General features: G+C 32.8%; 1 protein-coding gene across 16 annotated transcripts in view; it reads right to left on the bottom strand.

The window, feature by feature from the left end:
• LOC308639592 (transmembrane protein 182-like) overlaps positions 1-22,566 on the bottom strand; it is a 569,067-nt gene that overhangs the window by 453,823 nt on the left and 92,678 nt on the right. For 7 of the 16 annotated variants that reach the window (XR_014020075.1, XM_081277828.1, XM_081277822.1 and 4 more), the window contains one exon: positions 9,189-9,236. The exons of 6 other annotated variants lie outside the window; for them this stretch is intronic. Coding sequence is in view for 8 of the 10 variants with exons in the window: in XM_081277828.1 (XP_081133954.1) it covers positions 9,189-9,236 (48 nt within the window). In the remaining 2 variants the exon portion in view is untranslated. Of the gene's footprint in view, positions 1-9,184; positions 9,237-22,566 lie in introns of those variants that run through there. 3 more of the 16 variants (XM_081277825.1, XM_081277826.1, XM_081277821.1) reach the window with 1 other exon arrangement.

Genomic DNA, 22,566 nt, shown 5'->3' with positions numbered 1-22,566 from the left:
AAGATCTAAATAGGCATTTCTCAGAAGAAGAAATAGAAATGGTCAACAAATACATGAAAAGTGTTGAATATATTTAGCAATCAGGGAAATAAAAGTCAAAACTACATTGAGCCAGGTGTGGTGGCATATTCCTGGCTGAGGCAATTTGGAGGTGAGCCTTAGCAAATTAGTGAGGACCTAAGCAATTTAGCAAGTACCTGTCTCAAAATAAATAATAAAAGATCTGGGTTGTTACTCAGTGGTTAAGCATCCCTAGGTTTCATCCCTGGTACCAAAAAAAAAAAAAAAGAAGAAGAAGAAGAAATTTCATCTCATTAGAATTAGAATGACAACAATAGAAAAAAATAATTGTGAAGATATGGAGTAAATAATGAACTCAATCACTTTTTAAAACAGAATGGTGATCACTCAAAAGCTAGGAGTGGAATCACTATATGTCCCAGTTTTCCCACTTCTTGGTATTTATCCTAAAGGACTAAAATAGGTTCACCATAATGATATATATCAAAATATAATTATACTTCACATTATATATCACTATATAACACTATTATGATATGTACCAATAAAATACATACCAATGTTTATAGTAATAGAATTCACAATGGCCAAGGTTCCCATTAACAGACAAATAGATAAATATAATCAGGTATATATATATACCTGATTATATTATATATATATATATATATATATATATATATATATATATATACACACACACACACACACAAGAGTTTTATTCCACACACACACACACACACAAGAGTTTTATTCAATCATAATGAGGAATGAAATGATGGCATTTACTGGTAAATGAATTGATTTGTATTTCCCTGATGACTAGTGATGTTGAACATTTGTATTTTTTATGTAATTGTGTGCCATTTGAGCTTCTTCAGAGAAGGATTTGTTTAGCTCATTTGCCCATTTAATGATTGGATTTTTGCTCTTTTAAGGTTGAAATATTTTTGAATTCTTTATTCTGGATATTAGCATTTGTTAGGGAAGTATCAAGGAAAGGTTTTTCTTTGTTTTCCAATTCTATCAGTTGTCTCTTCACTCTGTTGTCTCCTTTGCTGTGCAGAATCTTTTTGATTTGACACGATCTCATTTGTTGATTCATGTTATTCTTTCCTATATTAGTGGAGCCCTGTTCAAGAAGTCATCATGTATGCCTATATCTTGAATTTATTTTACCATATTTTATTTCACTATTTTATTAGTATAAAACATTGTTTTATTGTATGTTGGCATTTATTTTCTTGGATTGTTGTCTATGCCAGACAGATAGTTTTCTTACCTTGTCAACAACAATGCATAACTATTAGAGGTAGGACTTGCTTTGTTGTGGAAATGAATATGCCACTGAAGAATATTTATGTTCAACCAATAGAAGAATATATTACTGAAATTGTCATCTGACCAGAGTTTCCTTCTCTCAGCTTCTTATGAAAGTTGTTTGCAGCTTCATCTTCCTTAGGCCTCTCAGCTGACTCTGTGACTCTTCATACACTAGGTATGTTTACCTATATTAATCATTTCTTCTGATAAGAAATTATATTTTCTGTTTTTAAATGTTGTTTTTGTTAAATTATGTAAAAAATAAAATAAAAAGAGGCTTTCACACTGCCACAAGTTCTAGGAGCAACCAATACATTTAGATGCTTTCACAGGTGGTAGATTTTGTCCCTAATTGTCTTCACTGAGACACATATTTCCATTGAGTAATAATAAGGATTCTTGCAGTTCAATATCCCATTTGCCTTCATCTACTGTATTGACAGTTAATAGATATGGCAAAAATCCTAGGCTGACTGAGGCATAACTACTAAACAGTGAAGGGGAAAATATATTCTGAAATCCTTTCTGAATCTTCAAGACTCTAATTATTAAGTTTTCAATATATTAAAATGGACTTCATGTAAGGATTATTTCAAAAATAACAAGTAAAAATACATGTCCACAATCTTATTCATGGAATAGCCCCATGTGCAATGGCCTTTTTTCAATATAGAGACAAGAATAGAACTGAAGACTAAATATCCACTACCAAGGTGTTTCTCAGCAAAATTTCAGCAGGCATGTCCAACCTTCTGGTAACTACATCATATACCTACAAAAACAGGAAGCAAATAAAGTGCTCAAATCCTACCTCCAAAAATAAACATTTTAAACTTCCATGTACTAAAGTTCCAAATTGCCTATTTATTTTTTCTTTCTACACTCCCATCATTTTCCCTGTTATCTATATAAGCTTTCCTTACAGTATGCAGAAACACCAACTAATAGAATTCTTCTCAATAAAATCATATTTAATCATTTTCTACTCCTAATTTTCAGCAGAGTTTGACATTTTGTAGGAAAACTGAGCATGAACAAATCTCCCAACCTATTATTTCCATGTCTAAAAACATACCCTAGAGAAATTGCTGCATGGATATTCCTGGATCCATGAGCAATAATGTGTTATGACAGCTTTGTTCATAATAGAATATAAGTTCTATCATTTGTTAGACACATTCATTTTCTGCTTCATTCATTGTATATCCCTAGTGTCTTTAAAAATATCCAGTATGTTAGGTATTTAGCAAATGTTTTTAAATAAATTATAGCCAGAAAAGTGTAAAAAGTCAAACTCTGACCAAAACATAACAATATGAAATTTTTCTTGTGTTCATATGACCTAATAATCTTAAGCAGCTAAAATGATTGAAATAAATCTCCACTGATAAATATCAGTGACTCTCAGAAACAAATGTTAACTAAAACTATCCTGACTCCAAAGAGGGCTAATAATTTAATTCAGCTTATATAAGTAAATAATAACTCATCTAAAGGATATATTAAATACGTTGTGCATAACATAAAAACTGTAAAAATGGTAAAATAATACTTCTACATTAAACTCAAAATTGGAATTTGCTCAATGAGTAAGAACATGGAGACAAGTAAAGAGAGATACAGAAGATTCAGGAAATGTCAATGATATTCTACAAAAATGCTTTCTGTTTCTATGTTAACTACTAAATGCTTTTCGTTTCTATCACTTTTCCAATTAAGGACATTTTATATAAATAAAATTGTACAAAATTTGCAGGTATTTTTGTTCTGTCTACTTCTTGTTTTCAAGTTGATCTATATTAGAACACACATCAAGCCTTCATTCTTTTCCATAGCTGAATAATATTCCATTTCATGAATAATATATTATAATTATCTGTTTTTGTTGATTTTGGAAGAATTATCAAGAAAGTATGCTAGAGTTTATCAAATGATTTTGCTGCAACTGATGATATTATAAGTTTTTTTTTCATTTTTTTCTAATCTATTCTATTCTATTGATGTGGGGAATTAGATTGACAGATTTCATTATGTTGAGAAACTCTGCATTACTTAAATAATTTTTTATCATCATGTATAATCCTTTTAATATACCCCTTGATTCATATATAGCATGTTTTAATCAGAGAAGAATCAAGAAATTATTTTCGTTTTAAAAATTCTAAGATTTGTTTTGTATTTTTATCTGTAGTTTATTTTGGGAAAAGTTCCATGTGCTAATTAAAATAGTGCACATTCTGCCCCTATTGGATGTAATATTCAGGTCTGTTAAGTGCATATTTTAATGTAGTTTTGATGTTTCTTTGTTGACTTTTTCTGGATGATTTATCTATTGATGAAGATAAGATATTGGAATATTGAAGTTACCCACTATCATTTTATTGTGGCCTATTTTCCTGTTTATGTCTAGACATATTTGTATTTGTTTTATAAAGTTTGAATATTGCAATATACACACACACACACACACACACACACACACACACATTTGTTTTATTTTTCTGATGTTTCATTCCCTTGTATGAATATATAGTGAACTTCTTTGTTTCTTCAGATTTTGTCTTAAAATCTACTTTCTTAGATAAAAATAAAGGTACTTACTTTCTGATTCCATTTGCTTAAAATAATGTTTTCCAACGTTTAACTTTCCCTCTGGATAAATATTTGCCACTGATATATGTTTCTTGTATGCATAATATTGTGGGATTTTGTTTTATAGTCCATTCAGTCAGTCTACTATGTAACGGGAGAATTAGAAACACATCCATTCAGAGTTATTATTTTTTTTAAGTTGTTTTTTTTTATTGGTTGTTCACAACATTACAAAGCTCTTGACATATCATATTTCATACATTAGATTGAAGTGGGTTATGAACCCCCAATTTTACCCCAAATGCAGATTGCAGAATCACGTCGGTTACACATCCACAATTTTACATAATGCCCTATTAGTAATTGTTGTATTCTGCTACCTTTCCTATCCCCTACTATGATGTGCAACACGGGGACATGTACACTAATCAACACAAGGGCATTTCAGAGCTTGGAGTAGTAGCTGTCCTTAGAGTATGGGAAGAGATGGGCAAACTAACATCCTGCCCTGGTGGTGTGAAAAATCCACATGATCTGCATTAGGCAGTGTGGAGTGTGTCATGCTACATCAGTGTCCAGACATTCCAGAGAAAACCTTTACAAACAGGCTTCACCATCAAAAACAGTCACCAAATACTCAGGCATGGGATGGGCCACTTCCAACAAGCCCAAGTTGAGCAGCACAGATATTCAGTGACTTAGAGCAGTCAGCAAAATTCTTGTGCCCAGAACCCCCACACCCAAAAGAAACAGATGTCCCTGTCACAAAGCACATGTAAATCTGTGGGCTGATGCCCAAGAATTACTAACTGCTAGTGCAGAAACCACAGCAAACAGGACAGGGACTCTGGTGCCTTACATGAATAACACCTCTTGGAGGATCCACAGTCATGGGACTCAGATCTGTGAGTAGACACCACATGGAGCACATTCAGACATGAACTCATGGAAGGTATTCCCCAGGGCCACCCAAAATCAGTGGAACCACCAACAGCCAGTGGAGAAACTTAAGCATAGGCAATGTAGCACAACTCACAAAATAATTCTATAGTGTAATATCCCGAAGATATCAGGCACCTCCCAGTGTACCCAGATACAAGACCAATGACTTGTACACTCCAGTGAGGCAGCAACCCTGCACCTCACACAGGAATAGCAACAGCATTTCAGCCACATTACTTCAACTCTACCTTAGACCACCACAACCCAAAACCTTTGAAATATGATGTGAGCCCACACTCAACTGACAGCTCAGGGTGGATGATGCTTTTCTTAAAGACAGTACACAAGACTAAATGCCAAAACAGGGAGAAACCTGACTGCCAGACAATTAAAAGCTCTTTCCTCAGATACATTTAAAAGCTAGTATGTGCCTAGCCATAACAAAGAATGGAGAGGACTTCCTAAAATATATCAGTGGTATTCTGATAAGATCACTTATACCCAAAGAAATTTAGAGAAAAAGCTGAGAAGATGTAAAGCTGAGGATGAGTGGACAATTGAAATTTTTAAACATATGACATCCAAATCAGGAAGACACCAATAAAAAAAATCTCCTCAGTCCTCCACATGCCAGACTTGCCAGAGACCAGATAGGGATGCCCCATCATGCGCCACACCTTCTGGAGACCAGAGAGGGGCCACTGCTGTGCCCTCTCAGAGTGGACTGCACCACACTTTGATTCCCTATGAACCAACTCGTGGCTCCAACCAAAACACCTCCATCTTGGAACACTGCAACCACTCCATAGCCCACTCCATGTGGTAATCTCTACCATGGGATAGGGACAGGGGTAAGAAGCAGTTGTCTGCTGCAGTACCACATGCTACAGTGCAGCATCACTAAAAAAAAGCCACTCAATACTATCACACAGCCCATCCTTCCAGCCCCATCTCTGAAAGCAGTTGCTTCTATCTTGGGACATCTCCACCAGCATCTTGGGTTACCTTTGCTGCTGCCTCCTCCATCTTTATTTGGGGGAGCTTCCATCTTGGGACACTGACTGGGGCCTGGAATCCCAACATCAAGGTACCTACAGGCTGGATGCTACTGTCACCACCAACTAGGGACATGGCCACTTCCATCTAGGGACAACATCCAAGAACTGGAAGACCATCACCAAGGTCCCTGTGGGCCCAATTGCACCAATTTGCTAACAGTCACCATCCTCTTGCAGAGAAAAAAAGGAGCCTTGCATGGTTCTCTTTCTTTTTTTTCTCCTGCTAACAGCCAACTTCTTTTGCTTCCCCTTTCACTCTTCCTGTAAACTAATACGTCTATATTCTCACATCCTACCTTACAAACATCACATCCTACTCCCTACCCCCATCTCTCTCTGTCCATCATTAGAAATTGTAAACCCTTATGCAAACCTACTGGCTATATGGTAGATGATAACTGAATTCATAATTTCTGTTTATAATGACAAAACTGTAAATGTCTAAATATGATCTAACAGATTTTGGGTGGCATATTGTTTGCACTGGGTGCTGTAAACATTGATCTCCCTTTTAAATGTGAGGTATAGGTAACCTGCAGGGACAACACAAGATCATAGGGTAGAAACTGCAATACCTCAGATCTGCACTGCAAGAAAGGAAGACACATAAACAACATGAAAAAACAAGGGAAGAAAGTGCCCCAAACAAATCAAGATACTATAGTCATAGAATTAATTGATAGTGTAGTTGATGAAATGTCAGAGAAGGAGTTCAGAATATACATAGTTAAAATGATCTGGGAAATAAAGAATGACTTGTGTGAGCAGATACAGGCAAAAATCAATCACTCCAACAAAGAGATAAGAGAACAAATACAGAAAGAGAGATTCTGAAAAAAATATAGAATTCTATGAAACAAAGGAAACAGTAAACGAAATAAAAAAAAAACTCAATACAAAACATCATCAACAGATTAGACCACTTGGAAGACAGAACCTCAGATAATAAAGACAAAATATACAATCTTGAAAATAAAGTTAACCACACAGTGAAGATGGTAAGAAACCATAAAAAAGACATCAAAGAATTATAGCATAACATCAAAAGACCAAATATAAGATTTATCAGGATAGAGGAAGGCACAGAGATGCAAACCAAAGGAATGCATAATCTCTTCAATGAAATAATATCAGAAAATTTCCCAAACATGAAGAAAGAATTGGAAAATCCAAAACAAGAGGCTTACAAGACACCAATTATACAAAATTACACAGATCTACACCAAAACGCATTAAAATGAAAATGCCCAACATACAGAATACGGAAAGAATTTTAAAGGCTGCAAGAGAGAGGAATTAGATTACATATAGGAGAAGACCAACTTGGATCTCAGCAGACTTTTCAAGCCAGACCCTCAAAGCCACAGAATCCTGAAACAAAATATATCAAGCTCTGAAAGAAAATGGATGCCAACCAATGATCTTATACTCATCAAAATTAATCTTCACATTTGATGAGGAAATAAAAACATTCCATGATAAACAAAAGTTAAAATAATTTACAGCAAGAAAGCCTGCACTACAGAACATGCCTAGCAAAATATTCCATGAGGAGGAAATGGAAAAGAACAATGAAGATCTGTAAAAGGTAAATAGTGGTATAAAGGTGTATTAAGAATTGCAATGCAAAACAATTATGAATGTAATGCAGTCCTCTATTGTGATGTATGTAAGAAATAATAAAAACTAAATAAAAAATAATTTTAATGCAAAAAATTATGAATGTAATGCATTCCTCTATTGTGTAGTATGTAAGAAATAATAAAAAATCAAAAAGTATATAAAAAACTTTAAAAAATCAGTATAAGGAGGAACTACACTAAAGGAAAAGCCAATCAAAGGAGAAATGAAGTATAATTAAAAAACCAAAAATAAACCAAAATTGCCTGGAATTCAAAACATATTTCAATAATAACCCTGAATGCGAATGAAATGAACTAATCAATACATAGACTGGCAGGTTGAATTAAAAAAATAATAACATGCTACCTTCAAGAGACTCATCTCACAGGAAAAGACAACCACAGAATGAAGGCTAAAGGATGGGGAAAAAAATGTATCACTCACATGGACCATGTAAACAAGCAGGGGTTTCCTTTCTCATATAAGAAAAAGTGGATTTCAAACCAAAGTTAGTGAAAAGGGATAAAGAGGAATATTTCATACTGCTTAAGGGGATCATATATCAACAACACATAACGACCATAAATATTTATGCCTCAAGCAATGGGGCATCTATGTATATCAAATAAACCCTTCTCAACTTCAAGAATCAAACAGACCACAACACAATAATACTGGGTAATGTTAACATACCTCTCTCACCATCTGATGATACATCTTCCAAACAAAAACTAAAAAAAAACATAGAACTCAATAAACCAATCCATAACTTAGACTTAACAGACATATATAGAATATTCCACCCATCCACGAGTGAATACACTTTTTTTTCTCAGAAGCACATGGATCCTTCTCCAAGATAGATCATATGTTATGCCACAAAGCAAGTCTTAGCAAATACAGAAATAGAGAGAGACAATATCCAGCATTCTATCTGACCATAATTAAATGGAATTATAAATCATTGATAAAAAAATAGAAGCTACTTCAATACCTGGAGGATAAATAATATGCTATTGAAAGATGCATGGATAACAGAAGATATCAGTGAGGAGATAAAAAATTTCTTAGAGGTAAATGAGAATTCTGATACAACATATCAAAATATCTGTGACACTATGAAAGCAGTCCTAAGAGGAAAGTTCATTGCATTAAACTCATTCATTACAATAATTAAAAGTAAATAAATGCACAACCTATTATGATAGCTCAAAGCCCTAGAAAAGAAAAAACAAAAACCAAAAGTAGAAGGCAGGAAATAATTAAACTCAGGGCTGAAATCAATGAAATTGTGACAAAAGAAACAATTTAAAAAAAATGACAAAACAAAAAGGTGGTCCTTTGGAAAAATAAATAAAATTGACAAACCCTTAACCACCTCAAGGAGAGAGAAAATGTAAATTACTAAAATTCATGATGTAGAAATATCACAACAGACACTAGTTAATTACAGAAGATAATTAGAAACTATTTTGAAAATGTATTCTCCAGTAAAATAAAAAATCTTGAAGACATGGACATACTTCTAGAGACATATGGCCTACCCAAACTGAATCAGGAAGACATACACAATTTAAACAGATTAATTTTAAGCAAAGAAAGAGAGGACACCATAAAAAGCTTACCGACCAAGAAAAGCCCCAGACCAGACAGATTCACAGCCAAGTACTATGAGACCTACAAAGAAGAATTAATACCAATAACCTCAAATTATTCCATGAAAAAGAAGAGGAGGGAATTCTTCTAAACTCATTTTATGTGGTTAGTATTATCCTGATACCAAAACCAAGAAAAAGACACATCAAGGAAAAAAAATTTTCAGGCCAATATCCTTGATAAACATAGATGCAAAATTTCTCAATAACAACATGGCAAATCACATACAAAAACATACTTAAAAAATAGTGCACTATTATCAAGTGAGGTTCTTTTCAGATATGCAAGTTTGGTTCAACATATGGAAATCAATAAACATAATTCATCACGTCAATAGAATTAAAGTTAAAAATTATATGATTATACCATTTGATGCAGAAAAAGCATTTGAAAAAATACAACACCTTTTCATTCTCAAAACACTAGAAAAACTAGGGATAGTAGGAACATACTTCAACATTGAAAAAGCTATCTTTGGATTAGATAATGGTGAATGAAGAAAAGGGAGGGAGAATGGGAATATGAAAAATAATTGAATGAATCTTACATTACTATCTTATGTGCATATATGATTACACAACCAATGTAATTCTACATCTTGTACAACCAGAATAGTGAAAAGTTATACTCAATATATGTATAATATATGCAAATACATTTTACTATCATATACACTTAATTGGAACAAATAAAAAAATTAAAGTACATCAAGAAAACTATTCCTAAGAATGTCTTAATTCATTATTCTTTTATCTTTTTCCTGTAGCATACATTTGGAATGAGATTAACTCCAAATGAATACCCTTCTATGAATCTGATTGCAATAATTAACCCTATAGAACTAATAATATTTTTTTCTTTTTTTATTGAGATTATAAAAAGACTTTCTTGTAGCACAGAACATCATAGGTCCTATATATCTATAGAGGTTTGAAAGATTTGGAGAATCAAAGAAAAGATATGACCATGGAAGGTAATATCTCACAAGTTTTATTGGCCATTGTTTGGGCAAGGATGCATGAGATGGGAAGTCCTTCATAGTATGTGACCATCCAAAATTTTATAGAGAAGCGTCATCCTCCAGAATAAGAGAATAACAAAGGAAATACCAGGGAAGAAAGAAACAAAGAAAGAAAGTTAAATTTAGAATAATGTCATGCAATAGTGCAATGGAGAATATTTGTTACAGACTGGTGAAGGACTCTAACAACTTGGCATCTTTATTAGTCAATGGACAGCATGTATCTGGGTGAGATTTCACAGAGTATGCAAATCAGGTAGACTCTAATGACTGAAAATCTCTCTGTTTAGGCTATATCTAAAATAATAGGATGTGATTTTTAAATATATTTTTCAGTTTGGGCACCAGAGGGAGTTATTTGGTCTCACACTTCAGTGAAGAAATAAACAAACTAAGTGCCAATACAAAGAGGCTACTGTGGATCATTTATAAAACACCTTTTTTTTTAAGTTATACTCTATTTGTTTTGATGATGTTTTAAGTTGCAAATTAAGTTGAAATTGAAGACCATACTAGAAGGTACTAAGAACTCCCATATTCATGTATTTGATGAAGGAATGATGTTAAAATGCTATATTACCCAAAGTAATTTACAGATTCAATGAAATTCCCATTAAACACCAATGGTATTCTTCACAGAACTAGAAAACACAATCTTAGAGTTCACATGAAACACAAAAACCCTGAGTAATCAAAGCAATCCTGAGCAAACAGAGAAATGCAGGAGTCATCCAAGCATCAGATTTCAAAGCACACTACAGAGTCATAGTAAGTAAGAAAATAAATAAACAAATAAATAAATAAAGTTGGCACAAAAGCAAATATATAGACCAATCCAACAGAATAGAAGACACATAAATAAATTCATGCATCTTTTTCCAACTTATTCTCAACAAAAATGCTGAAAACATACTTTAGAAGTACAACCTCATGCAGAAACAGTGCTTGGAAAAGTGATTATTTACATGTATAAGACAGAAACTGGAACCAAACCCCTTGTACAAAAATAAACTCAAAATAAAACAAATACCTCATTTATGTAAGGCCTGAAACATTAAAACTATTAGAAGAAAACCTGGAGAAACACTTCAAGATATTAGCATAGGCAATGATTTCCTTGACAGGAGTCCAATAGCATAGAAAACAAAAGCAAGACTTGACAAATGGAATTATATCAAACTTAAAAGCTTCAGTAGAGTAAGCAACAAAATATAGATCTGCCTATAGAAAAAGAAAAAATATTGACCAACTATTCATCTGAATGAGTATTATAGCCAAAGTATATAAATAACAAGAAAAATAAAATTGATAAATGGGCAAATGATCTGGATAGACTCTTTGCAAAAGATGAAATACAAATGGCCTATAAACATGAAAAATGCTCATTATGTTTAGCCATCAGGGAAATGCAAATCAAAGCACCCTTGAGATACCACATCACAGTCAGGATGGATACTATAAATAAAACAAAAAAGCAAAAATCTTGACATTTTTGGAGAGAAAGAAATTTTACATATTTTTGATGAGAATTTAAATCAGTACAGCCTCTATGAAAAACAGTATACTCTTTCCTCAAAATAATAACAAAACACTTCCATAAGGTTCAAGTATAGCACTCTTGGGTATATAACAAAAGTAAATGAAGTCAGCAAACAAGGAGATCTACATACCCACATTTATTGTGTCACTTTTCACAATAGCCAGGTAGAGAATAAGCCTAAGTGTTTGTTAATGGAAAAACACATAAAGAAAAGATGGCATATATACACAATGGACTATTATTCAACCATAAGAAAGAATGAAATCCTGCCATTTGCAGGAAAATATATGGTGTTGGGAGATAATGTTAAACAAAATAAGCCAGAGAAAGTCAAGTAACTCAAGGTCTCTCACATATGTGGGATTAAAAGAAAAAGATAGCATGAAAATAAAAGGACTCTAGTGTCTGGAAAGGGGACCAAGGGGATGGAACCATGAGGGTGGTGTAGGTTATGTGAAGGGAGAAGGGGACATGATCAAGGCACAATGCATGTACGTGTGGAAATTGAAAATGTCACAGTTAACTACATTAGTTTGTACAATTACTAAGAAAGAATAAGTATTATAATAATAAGCAATGAAAAAATAGTAAAATAAATTTAAGGATTTTAAAAAAAAGAAAAAGAGGATAAAGGAAGTTATTATTCCTCAATAAGATGTTTTTGTTTTATTGAAATTGTACTTTATCAAGGTTATTAAAGTATTGAAAATGTCTTTCATTAATGTTCCAAAGTAAAGATCTTGTCAGAAAATTGTAATTACTTTGAGACATATTAAATAAAAATATGTATATATGAATGAAATTTGGGAAATAATTATACAGAATGAAAATGGTTACTTGTTTGTATTCTAGTTATGACTTATTTTTTATGTTTGAGATATTTATTGTTATATTGATGATACAAATAAAATATATATCAGAGCTGGGGCTGTAGCTCAGTGGCAGTGCACTTGCCTAGCATGTTTGAGGCACTGGTTCTATCCTCAGCACCACATAAAAATAAGTTAATAAACAAAGGTATTGTGTGTCCATCTACAAATAAAATAAATTAAAAATATATGTATGCACATTTTATAAAGAAATTTGTGGTATTGTTCAGATACTAATTTCTTTAATATTTTAATAGAAAGTTCTCAAATGTAAAGTAAATAAGAAAATAAATAAATGTATCAGGTTCTTTAATATAAGTAGATTCCTATCTGGAAAAAGAATAAATAAAACATTATTAATCACAAATTTGAATATATAAAAGATCATATTCTACACATTATGTATTAGAAAAAGTTAATAAACTAATAAACTAATTCAATAAATTGAATACAATAAACATATAAAAACATGACTTCTAATTCCTAGAGATAAACAACTATAAAATAAAACTTCAAAAGATAATACTTAGAATTACATAAAATACATTATATTTTATTTTCTGTTATACCACAACTTAAAACTTCCAAAATTTTTTGAAAATTAATGATCTCCATAAGGTTTCCTTTTATTTTCTATTGTTGTTATCACTGATATAATTAGTTTGCATCATTTTAAAACTACATAAGACTTCTTGCAGAGTGGCAGAGCTTATAATCCCAGTGACTCATGAGGCTGAGTCAGGAGGACTGCAGGTTCAAAACTAGCCTTAGCATCTTAACAAGGCCCTAAGCAACTTAGGGTGAACCTACCTCAAAAATAAAAGAATAAAAATGGGCTAGGGATGTGGCTCATTGGATAAGCATCCCTGGGTTTAATCTAAAGAAAGAAAGAAAGAGAATGAGAAAGGAAGAAAGGAAGAAAGGAAGGAAGGAAGGAACAAATGAATGAACAAATGAAGAAAGAAAGAAAGCTAAAGGAAAGGAAAGGAAGGAAAAAAGGAAAGGAAGAAAAGAAAAACCCTACATGCAAAACAGGAAACAAATATAATCAAATCAAATAGTTCCTAGGCTATACTTAAAGTAATGTAGTTTAGTTGATCCTTCATAGATATTGAAGGATATAGCTTGATGTTAGAGTGATTTTCTACTATGATCAAAGCCATGGTTTGTACCTCAGTATTACCAATAGCAGTGATAACAAATATAATAATAATAGAATAAATAAATAATGTGATTCTATTCATGCATTTGCTTATGGACCATTAAATTAGAAAATATTATTATACTGAAATACTTTTAAACAGGAAAAGCTAGTAACTAATGTAATAAAAAGTGTGAAATTCTAATATGTATTCAAAATTATACTTCATTACTGAAATAAATGAAAGAAAATCAATATAAATGGAAGAACATATCATGGTCATGGATTTGAAGTTTCAATATTATAAAGATGTTAATTAATTAAGCTACAGATTGAGTGTAATTCCCCATCTATTATACCAGCATGTTTTTATAATAATTAATAAACTTAACATAAAGTTTGGATTAAATGCAAAGAGCCAAAAATTGGCAACATAATCTTGAAGAATATGTATCAGTTATTCTAAGTGACTAATAATTAAAATTACAAGATACTGGTCCAAGAAAATACAGTTACATAAACTAATGGAAAATAACAGTGGGTCCAGAAAAGAAGGCAAGAGTTTGAAGTCCCTTGTAATTAAATTGTACCTTCTACTTATTGTTTTTCCCCCAAGAAGGCTAGTCTCACCACTTTCCTCATTTCTTTCTTTCAAATGTTATTTTCTTAGAGATAATTTCATAAGACATTATATATTTTAGATTCCCCAACAATTCATCTTACTTTTCTCAACTTTATTTCCTTTCTTGTTGTATAATAACATTTCCTTTCTTATTATATAACATTTACTTTCTTGTTATATAACATTATGTTTTAATGATGTCTGTGTGTATTTTATGGCCCGCACACTTTTCTACCCCCCATATTTTGCTTTTGTTGAAGCTGGCTTTGAACTCACCATTCTCCTGCCTCAGCCACCTAAGCCGCTGGGATTACAGGAGTGCACCACTGTGCCCAGCGAGAAATGAGCTCTTAATCTTATTAAAGCATTTCATTTACTTGACACATTAAATACTCTGAGTAAAAGAGCAACTAAAAGGAGATATGACAGATATATATATATATATATTCTGTTCCTGGAATCTCCGTCCATCAACAATTGTAGTACTAAACAGAACCAGCAGTATGATCTGGTGGGGGCAGTACTGATAGGCAAGATGCAACAGTAAGAACTGAATTGATGGAATAGGAAAACATTCTTTAAAATGAAAGTACAGGGCTGGGGATGTGGCTCAAGCGGTAGCGCGCTCGCCTGGCATGCGTGCGGCCCGGGTTCGATCCTCAGCACCACATACCAACGAAGATGTTGTGTCCGCCAAGAACTAAAAAATAAATATTAAAAACTCTCTCTCTCTCTCTCTCTCTCTCTCCTCTCTCACTCTCTCTTTATAAAAAAAAAATGAAAGTACATACTGTTATAATATCTGAACATATGAGATATGTATCTCTCCAAAGTCTGTGACTGAATTGATGACTTAAAGAAAAAAGTGAGGCCCTAAAATATAATAAGATAAAGCTGTCTGAGAAAAAAAAGCTCTAACACTATATTTGAGCTCTTAATATAGCTCTTATTTTTAAACATGAGTTATCTAATTTAATCTTCACAATAACCTCTCATCACTTTCCTCATATGCATAGACATGCATATGCCATTTTACATGTGAGAAAACTTACCAATGGTAGTGTCATAGCTAAAATTTCAACCTGTGTGGACTGACACTAAATTATCTCAGCTTAACCTTTATTCCCTAGTGTAATAATTATTTAGAGCCATCCCTTTTTTCAGTTATGTGTATTTTGACAGATGTGAGGACAATCTCTACTCCTTAATCCAGGATTGAGAAAAGACTAAGGTAATGGTAGCTGGAATTTCAGAAATATCACCTACACCTTGAACTTCATCCTGCCTTGAAATTTCAGAATGACCATAGGCACATGGTAAGATTAGGCCAGACATAAATACATCTCCTCCATTTGTGGTTTGACATCCTATATATCCTTTCATACAATAAGTATGTGTTACTGCTCCTATAAGATCTATGTTGCGTGCTTAAATACTCTTAAAATTACTAGAATTCTTCAAGAGATAATGAGTTTAGGAAAAGGGATACAACTTGAGTCTAGGAATGCAGGTATTATGGTTGGTAGTATCATTTATTTATTTTTTACCCCAGGCTAGTGCTTCTTTCTAATTGCAACAAGAAATTGGACCCCAATGTTATTAGATCTGAGAGTCTCTATTTTGCCCAAGAAGTGAGCTTCAATTAATGGAACAGATTCCTCAGACTAAAATCAGACTTTTTTACCCATCTATACATCTATGCATGTATACCTATATACCTATAGACATCATCTCCTTATGAATCTTTTTTCACACATTCTTACTATTACATTGTTGATTGATAAGGTATTTCCAAGCTTATATATGTGACTAACATAAACTTATTAATCTAAAAATCTTGCATTGTATCCCTGTAAGCAAATATTTGGCAGCAATATATGTAGATTGTTGGGTCTTGAATAAGTTGTATATGCCTATTCAAAATATCTGTGACTGGAACATGAAGGATACATAGAATTTATACACATTGTCCCTTTGTGAGGAGACAAAGAATGGTAACTATCTGACCTCACTGCCTGCATGATAGCATAAGGGTATTAAACCATGGTAGTGAAGCTATAGAACAATCATTTGATAGCTCCCCAGTATCTCATTTTTTCTAATTTTTTGTACAATACACATATTTAATTTATCATTAAATACATAGATATAGAGTATAATTTAAAAATGGCATATCTTAAAAGGTGAAACAAGTGAATTGAAAATTTTGAACTCTTACAGAGGATCTCCCATGCCCCAAAGAATGCATATTCACTTTCTTCTAGTATTTTGAATTTTTTGTTTTGCTTTGTTTTGTTTTTTGGTACCATCAATTGAACCCAAGGGCACTTGACCACTGAGCCACATACCAGCCCTATTTTGTATTTTATTTAGAGACAGGGTCTCACTGAGTTGCTTAGCACTTAGCTTTTGTTGAAGCTGGCTTTGAACTCACCATCCTCCTGCCTCAGCCACCCAAGCCGCTGGGATTACAGGAGTGCACCACCGTGCCTATTAACCTTTTTAACTATTTTATAAACAAAACCTGATACTGGAAATCTTCAATGTAATGTAAAAGAGATACATATAATACAAATCCATGGTAAATATCATAGTGAGAATGAGTTCCACTTCCTAAAACAAAACAGAATTTTCCAAGTTGTCCTTTCTTAAAATTTCCAGGAATTTTATGGAGCAGTGACACATGTCTTTAATACAAGAAACTTGAATAGCTGAGACAGAAGGATTGCAAGTTTGAGGCCAGCCTCAGGAACTTAGCAACAACTTGTCTCAAGATTAAAAAAAATGTGAAAAATGATAAATTTAAAAAACTGGTAATATAGCTCAGTGGTAGGTATGATCTGTGTTCAAACCTTCTAGGAAATTATTAAAGGTTTTTTAGCCAGATCTTTGTGATCTAAAGACATGAAAAGAACAATTTTAGAGGAAGAAACATTTATTTGTCTCTCACAATTTCAGATGTCTCAGTTCAGTAAAAGCCAACTCCATTGCTTCAGGCCTGAGTTTAGACTGAATATCTTGACTTAAGAGTGTGGCGGAGGAAAGCATCTCAGGACATGATGACAGGAAGCAAAGAAGACAGAGTTTCCCCCATCACTGATAAAATATAAACCCCAAATGCACATCCCAGTAACCTCCCCTTCTCAGCCACACTCAGCCTGCCTTCAGTTACCATTCAGTTAATCCCCATCAGGGGATTAATGCACTGATTAGGTTAACACTCTCATAACCCAGTCATTTCACAACTAAACTTTCTTGTATTGTCTCACAAATGAGTTTTGGGGGACGTCTAATATCTAAACCATAAAAGAAGTGTATGCAACTGACAAATCCCTAAACAAATTTGGAGCATCTCACTACATACAATGTTTTTTTTTTTTTATTGTTTTTTTTTTTCTTTTTTTTTATTGATTATTTATCGCATTACAGAGCTCATGATATATCATCTTTCATACATTAGACTCAAATTGTGCTTTGAACTCCCATTTTCACCCCAAATACAGATTGCAGAATCACATCTGTTACATATTCGCATTTTTACATAATGCCATATTAGTGACTGTTGTATTCTGCTAAAAGTTGGTTCTTTGAAAAAATAAATAAGATAGACAAGCCCTTAGCCATGCTAACGAAAAGAAGAAGAGAGAGAACTCAAATTACTAACATACGTGATGAAAAAGGCAATATCACAACAGACACTACAGAAATACAGAAGATAATTAGAAAGTATTTTGAAACCCTATATTCCAATAAAATAGAAGATAATGAAGATATCGATAAATTTCTTAAGGCATATGATTTGCCCAGATTGAGACAGGAAGACACACACAATTTAAACAGACCAATAACAAAAGAAGAAATAGAAGAAGCCATCAAAAGACTACCAACTAAGAAAAGCCCTGGACCAGATGGCTATACAGCGGAGTTCTACAAAACCTTCAAAGAAGAATTAATACCAATACTTTTCAAGCTATTTCAAGAAATAGAAAAAGAAGGAGCTCTTCCAAATTCATTCTATGAGGCCAACATCACTTTGATCCCAAAACCAGACAAAGATACTTCAAAGAAAGAAAACTACAGACCAATATCTCTAATGAACTTGGATGCAAAAATTCTCAATAAAATTCTGGCGAATCGAATACAAAAACATATCAGAAAACTTGTGCACCATGATCAAGTAGGATTCATTCCTGGGATGCAAGGATGGTTCAATATACGGAAATCAATAAATGCTATTCACCACATCAATAGACTTAAAGACAAGAACCACATGATCATCTCGATGGATGCAGAAAAAGCATTTGACAAAGTACAGCATCCCTTTATGTTCAAAACACTAGAAAAACTAGGGATAACAGGAACTTACCTCAACATTGTAAAAGCTGTATATGCTAAACCTCAGGCTAGCATCATCCTAAACGGAGAAAAACTGAAGGCATTTCCTCTAAAATCTGGAACAAGACAGGGATGCCCTCTATCACCACTTCTATTCAATTTAGTTCTCGAAGTACTAGCCAGAGCAATTAGACAGACAAAAGAAATTAAAGGCATAAAAATAGGAAAAGAAGAAATTAAACTATCGCTATTTGCGGATGACATGATAATATACTTAACAGACCCAAAAGAGTCTACAAAGAAGCTGCTAGAGTTAATAAATGAATTCAGCAAAGTGGCAGGGTATAAAATCAACACGCATAAATCAAAGGCATTCCTGTATATCAGCAACAAAACCTCGGAAATGGAAATAAGGAAAACCACTCCATTCACAATATCCTCAAAGAAAATAAGATACTTGGGAATCAACCTAACAAAAGAGGTGAAAGATTTATACAATGAAAACTACAGAACCATAAAGAGAGAGATAGAAGAAGATCTCAGAAGATGGAAAAATGTACCCTGTTCATGGATAGGCAGAACTAACATTGTCAAAATGGCGATATTACCCAAACTTCTCTACAGGTTTAATGCGATGCCAATCAAAATACATACAATGTTTTCAAGTGGAAAGTTAGTATCTTCATGGATCGAAGAAATTTCCCTATCTCTTCTTGTAATTTGATATCTCAAATGGAGGTATCTTTGGGGCAGAGACAAATTGATACATTTTATTATAATAATGTATATAAGATATATTACTAGGGCATTAGTCTTTACAGTAATATGTGTTGGAGTATTAAATATTTTATTTAAATGGTAGACCTCTATTATAATAGCTTTTCTTACTACAAAACCCTAGGATCTAAGACTTCCTTTATTTCTAACAAGCAACAAATTGTGTAAAATAAAATATTCATGAGTTTATACTGAACTTTGGCATAAAAGATTAGAATTTTAAATGAAAGAATGGGAATTATAAGAAGCACTGGGAAAGGGAGAGAGTGGAAGAAAAGGGGACTGGGGAAGAGATATGCCATTTAAAGACATGCTCCCAGTGACCTACATGCTGCAACAAGTTCTAAATTCCTGAAGTTTCTACCACCTCCCAATAGCCCATTTTATGCATCAATCAATGGTTAATTCATTGGTGGTTTTAGGACCTTCGAGAGTTGATTACCTTCTAAATGTCCCAACTCTGCACACAACAGCAGTGGGAACAGGCTTTTTGCACATAAGATTTGGGAGGACATATCAGATCTAAACCATAACAAGTGGGACAAATGCCCAATTGTTCAATACCCACATGACATTGCACACCAATAAGCATCAGATGGTTTCAGCAAAACATGATGCCACCTTGTATTCAATATAAAGTAATGTCTCCAAAATTGACCACGCAATAATCATTATGGAAGAGCTCTCAGAATGAAAATTTTAACAGCTGCTTAAGGAAACTCACTAAACTTGAAGAACATACAGACAAATATGTCCATACTAAACAGAGAAATTTAACACAGAGAAAGAAGCAAATAAAAAGTTAAACAGAAATTCTTGAGATGAAAAATATACTAAGTGGGATTAAAAATGTGATAGCATCAATAACAAAGCATATCAAAAAGAAGAAAGAATTAATAAGTGCAAAGAAAGGCTTTTTGAAAAGCCATAGTTCTATAGTAAAAAGGAAAACTAATAAAGAAAAATAAAGAAAGTATCAAGAAATTTGGGACAGTATTAGAGAGAAAATATTTTGATTATTGGTATATAAGAAGGACTTGAGAATGCCAAAAAGGCAGAAAATATACTCAAATAAATAATAGCAGAAAACTTCCAGATTTAAAGAAAAATACAAGTAACCAGGTACAGAAATTCAAAGGTCATTAGTCAAATTTAAATTAACTGACAAGTATCCCAAAACATCTTACATTCAAGCTCTAACAGGTGAAAGATAATGAACAGATTGTTGCAGCCACAAGAAAAAGGAAACAACACATAAGTTGTCTCATGTCAACTAATAGGGAGTTTCTCAGATGAAACATTACAGGCCCGGGAAAAGTGACATGATATTTTCCGACTATTAAGAGAGATGAGCCATCAGAGAGAAAAAAAAGAGACCTTTGCCAAATGGAGACCTGGATCAATGAACACAAACAGCCATATCAGTCTTTTTATATGAATAAAACTTCCAATCTATGGTTGTACCAGATGAACTAGAACAAAATATAATGAGTTGAAATGTCACCATATTCAAATACGTACACAATGTGCCCACAAATAATCAATGGCTAGATAGCTAATCAATAAGAAACATTCCAAACTCCAAATATCAAATAATTGGCATGGGATTTGCTATTCACAAAAGCTTGCATGAGAAGCTGCACTTTTCTTACCAGGAAAATTCCACATATAGTCAAAGAACTCAACCCTGTATGTATCACTCTTCTCTGAGAGGCAAGGAACCTTTGCACCCTGCCTTAAACCCCTCTCAGGTAACAGTAAGAAGAAAAAGAAAATGATTAACTGAGAATATTGTACCTAGAAAAGCTATAATTTTAGAAATGAAGGAGGGATAAAGACATTTCCAGAAACAAAAATATCTAAGAGAACAGTATTTCTCTCAGAACTGTTCTACAAGGGATCCTTAAGGAATTTCTTCAAATTTAAAGAAATGCACATGATTAAGAGGAAAATGGGTTGGATATAGTGGCACATACTTCTAAACCCAGGGACTCTGGAAGCTGAAGCAGGAGAAAAACAAGTGTTAGTTCAGTCTTAGCAATGTAGCTGGTTTCTGTCTCAAAAATAAAAATTAAAAAGGACAGGGAGTATAGTTTATTGGTAGAGCACCCATGGTGTAAATCCCTAGTAATACACTAGCGTGCACGTAGACACACACACACACACACACACACACACATAAAAAGACAGGAAAGTATATATCTTACTGCCAAGAGTAACTATAAAGATATATTGAGAATTCTGTATTATTATTAACATAACACAAACAATTCATCTCTTCTGTATGGATATGAAACACAAAACAATTAAAAGTGCATTGATATGTTAAGTTATTGGGAACATAGATGTAAAAATGGGATATCAAAAAGTTAAAATGTGGGAAGGAATAGAATGCAGCTGTAAATATTTTTGGTAATTTTTTCTCTTTTGCTTTTATTTATTTCTATTTTTATTATAAGGTTAAGTTGATGCTATTTCAAAATAATTGCTATAATCAAAAGATGTTTTGAAAGCTTCATGGTAACTGAAATAAAATTAATAATAGACAAACCAAAATAATAGTCAATGAATGAGAACCCAATACTATGGTAGTTCATGTAAACACTAAGGAAGATTATAAGAGAGGGTAGAAGAAAGGAAGGAAGGAAAATAAAACTAGAAGACAAGTTATAAATAACTATAGTAACCTTATCTTTCAGTGCTTACCTTCAATACAATTGAGTTAAATTGCATTAAATTTTAAATTTAAAATACATACAGTGAAAAGATAAAGAGACAATATTCAAGTATATGTTGCTTACAACAAACTTACTTCATTACAAAGAACATACATAAATTGAAAGTGAACATACATATATATACAATATATACATATATGTGTATATATAAAATATATATGCATATATAATGTGTATACATATATGTGTATATATAAAATATATATGCACACATATAGTAGATATCTGGTCTTTCATTTATATTCTAATTGTATATACATATATTATATATAATACTTCAGGGCATGCAACGTTCGAGAATGGTTACG

This window comes from Spermophilus citellus (genome assembly GCF_964194105.1).
Source record: "Spermophilus citellus genome assembly, chromosome: X".
Lineage (NCBI taxonomy): Eukaryota > Metazoa > Chordata > Mammalia > Rodentia > Sciuridae > Spermophilus > Spermophilus citellus.
Note: the sequence above shows the minus strand (reverse complement) of the source record. Positions and strands in the feature narration are given on the sequence as shown.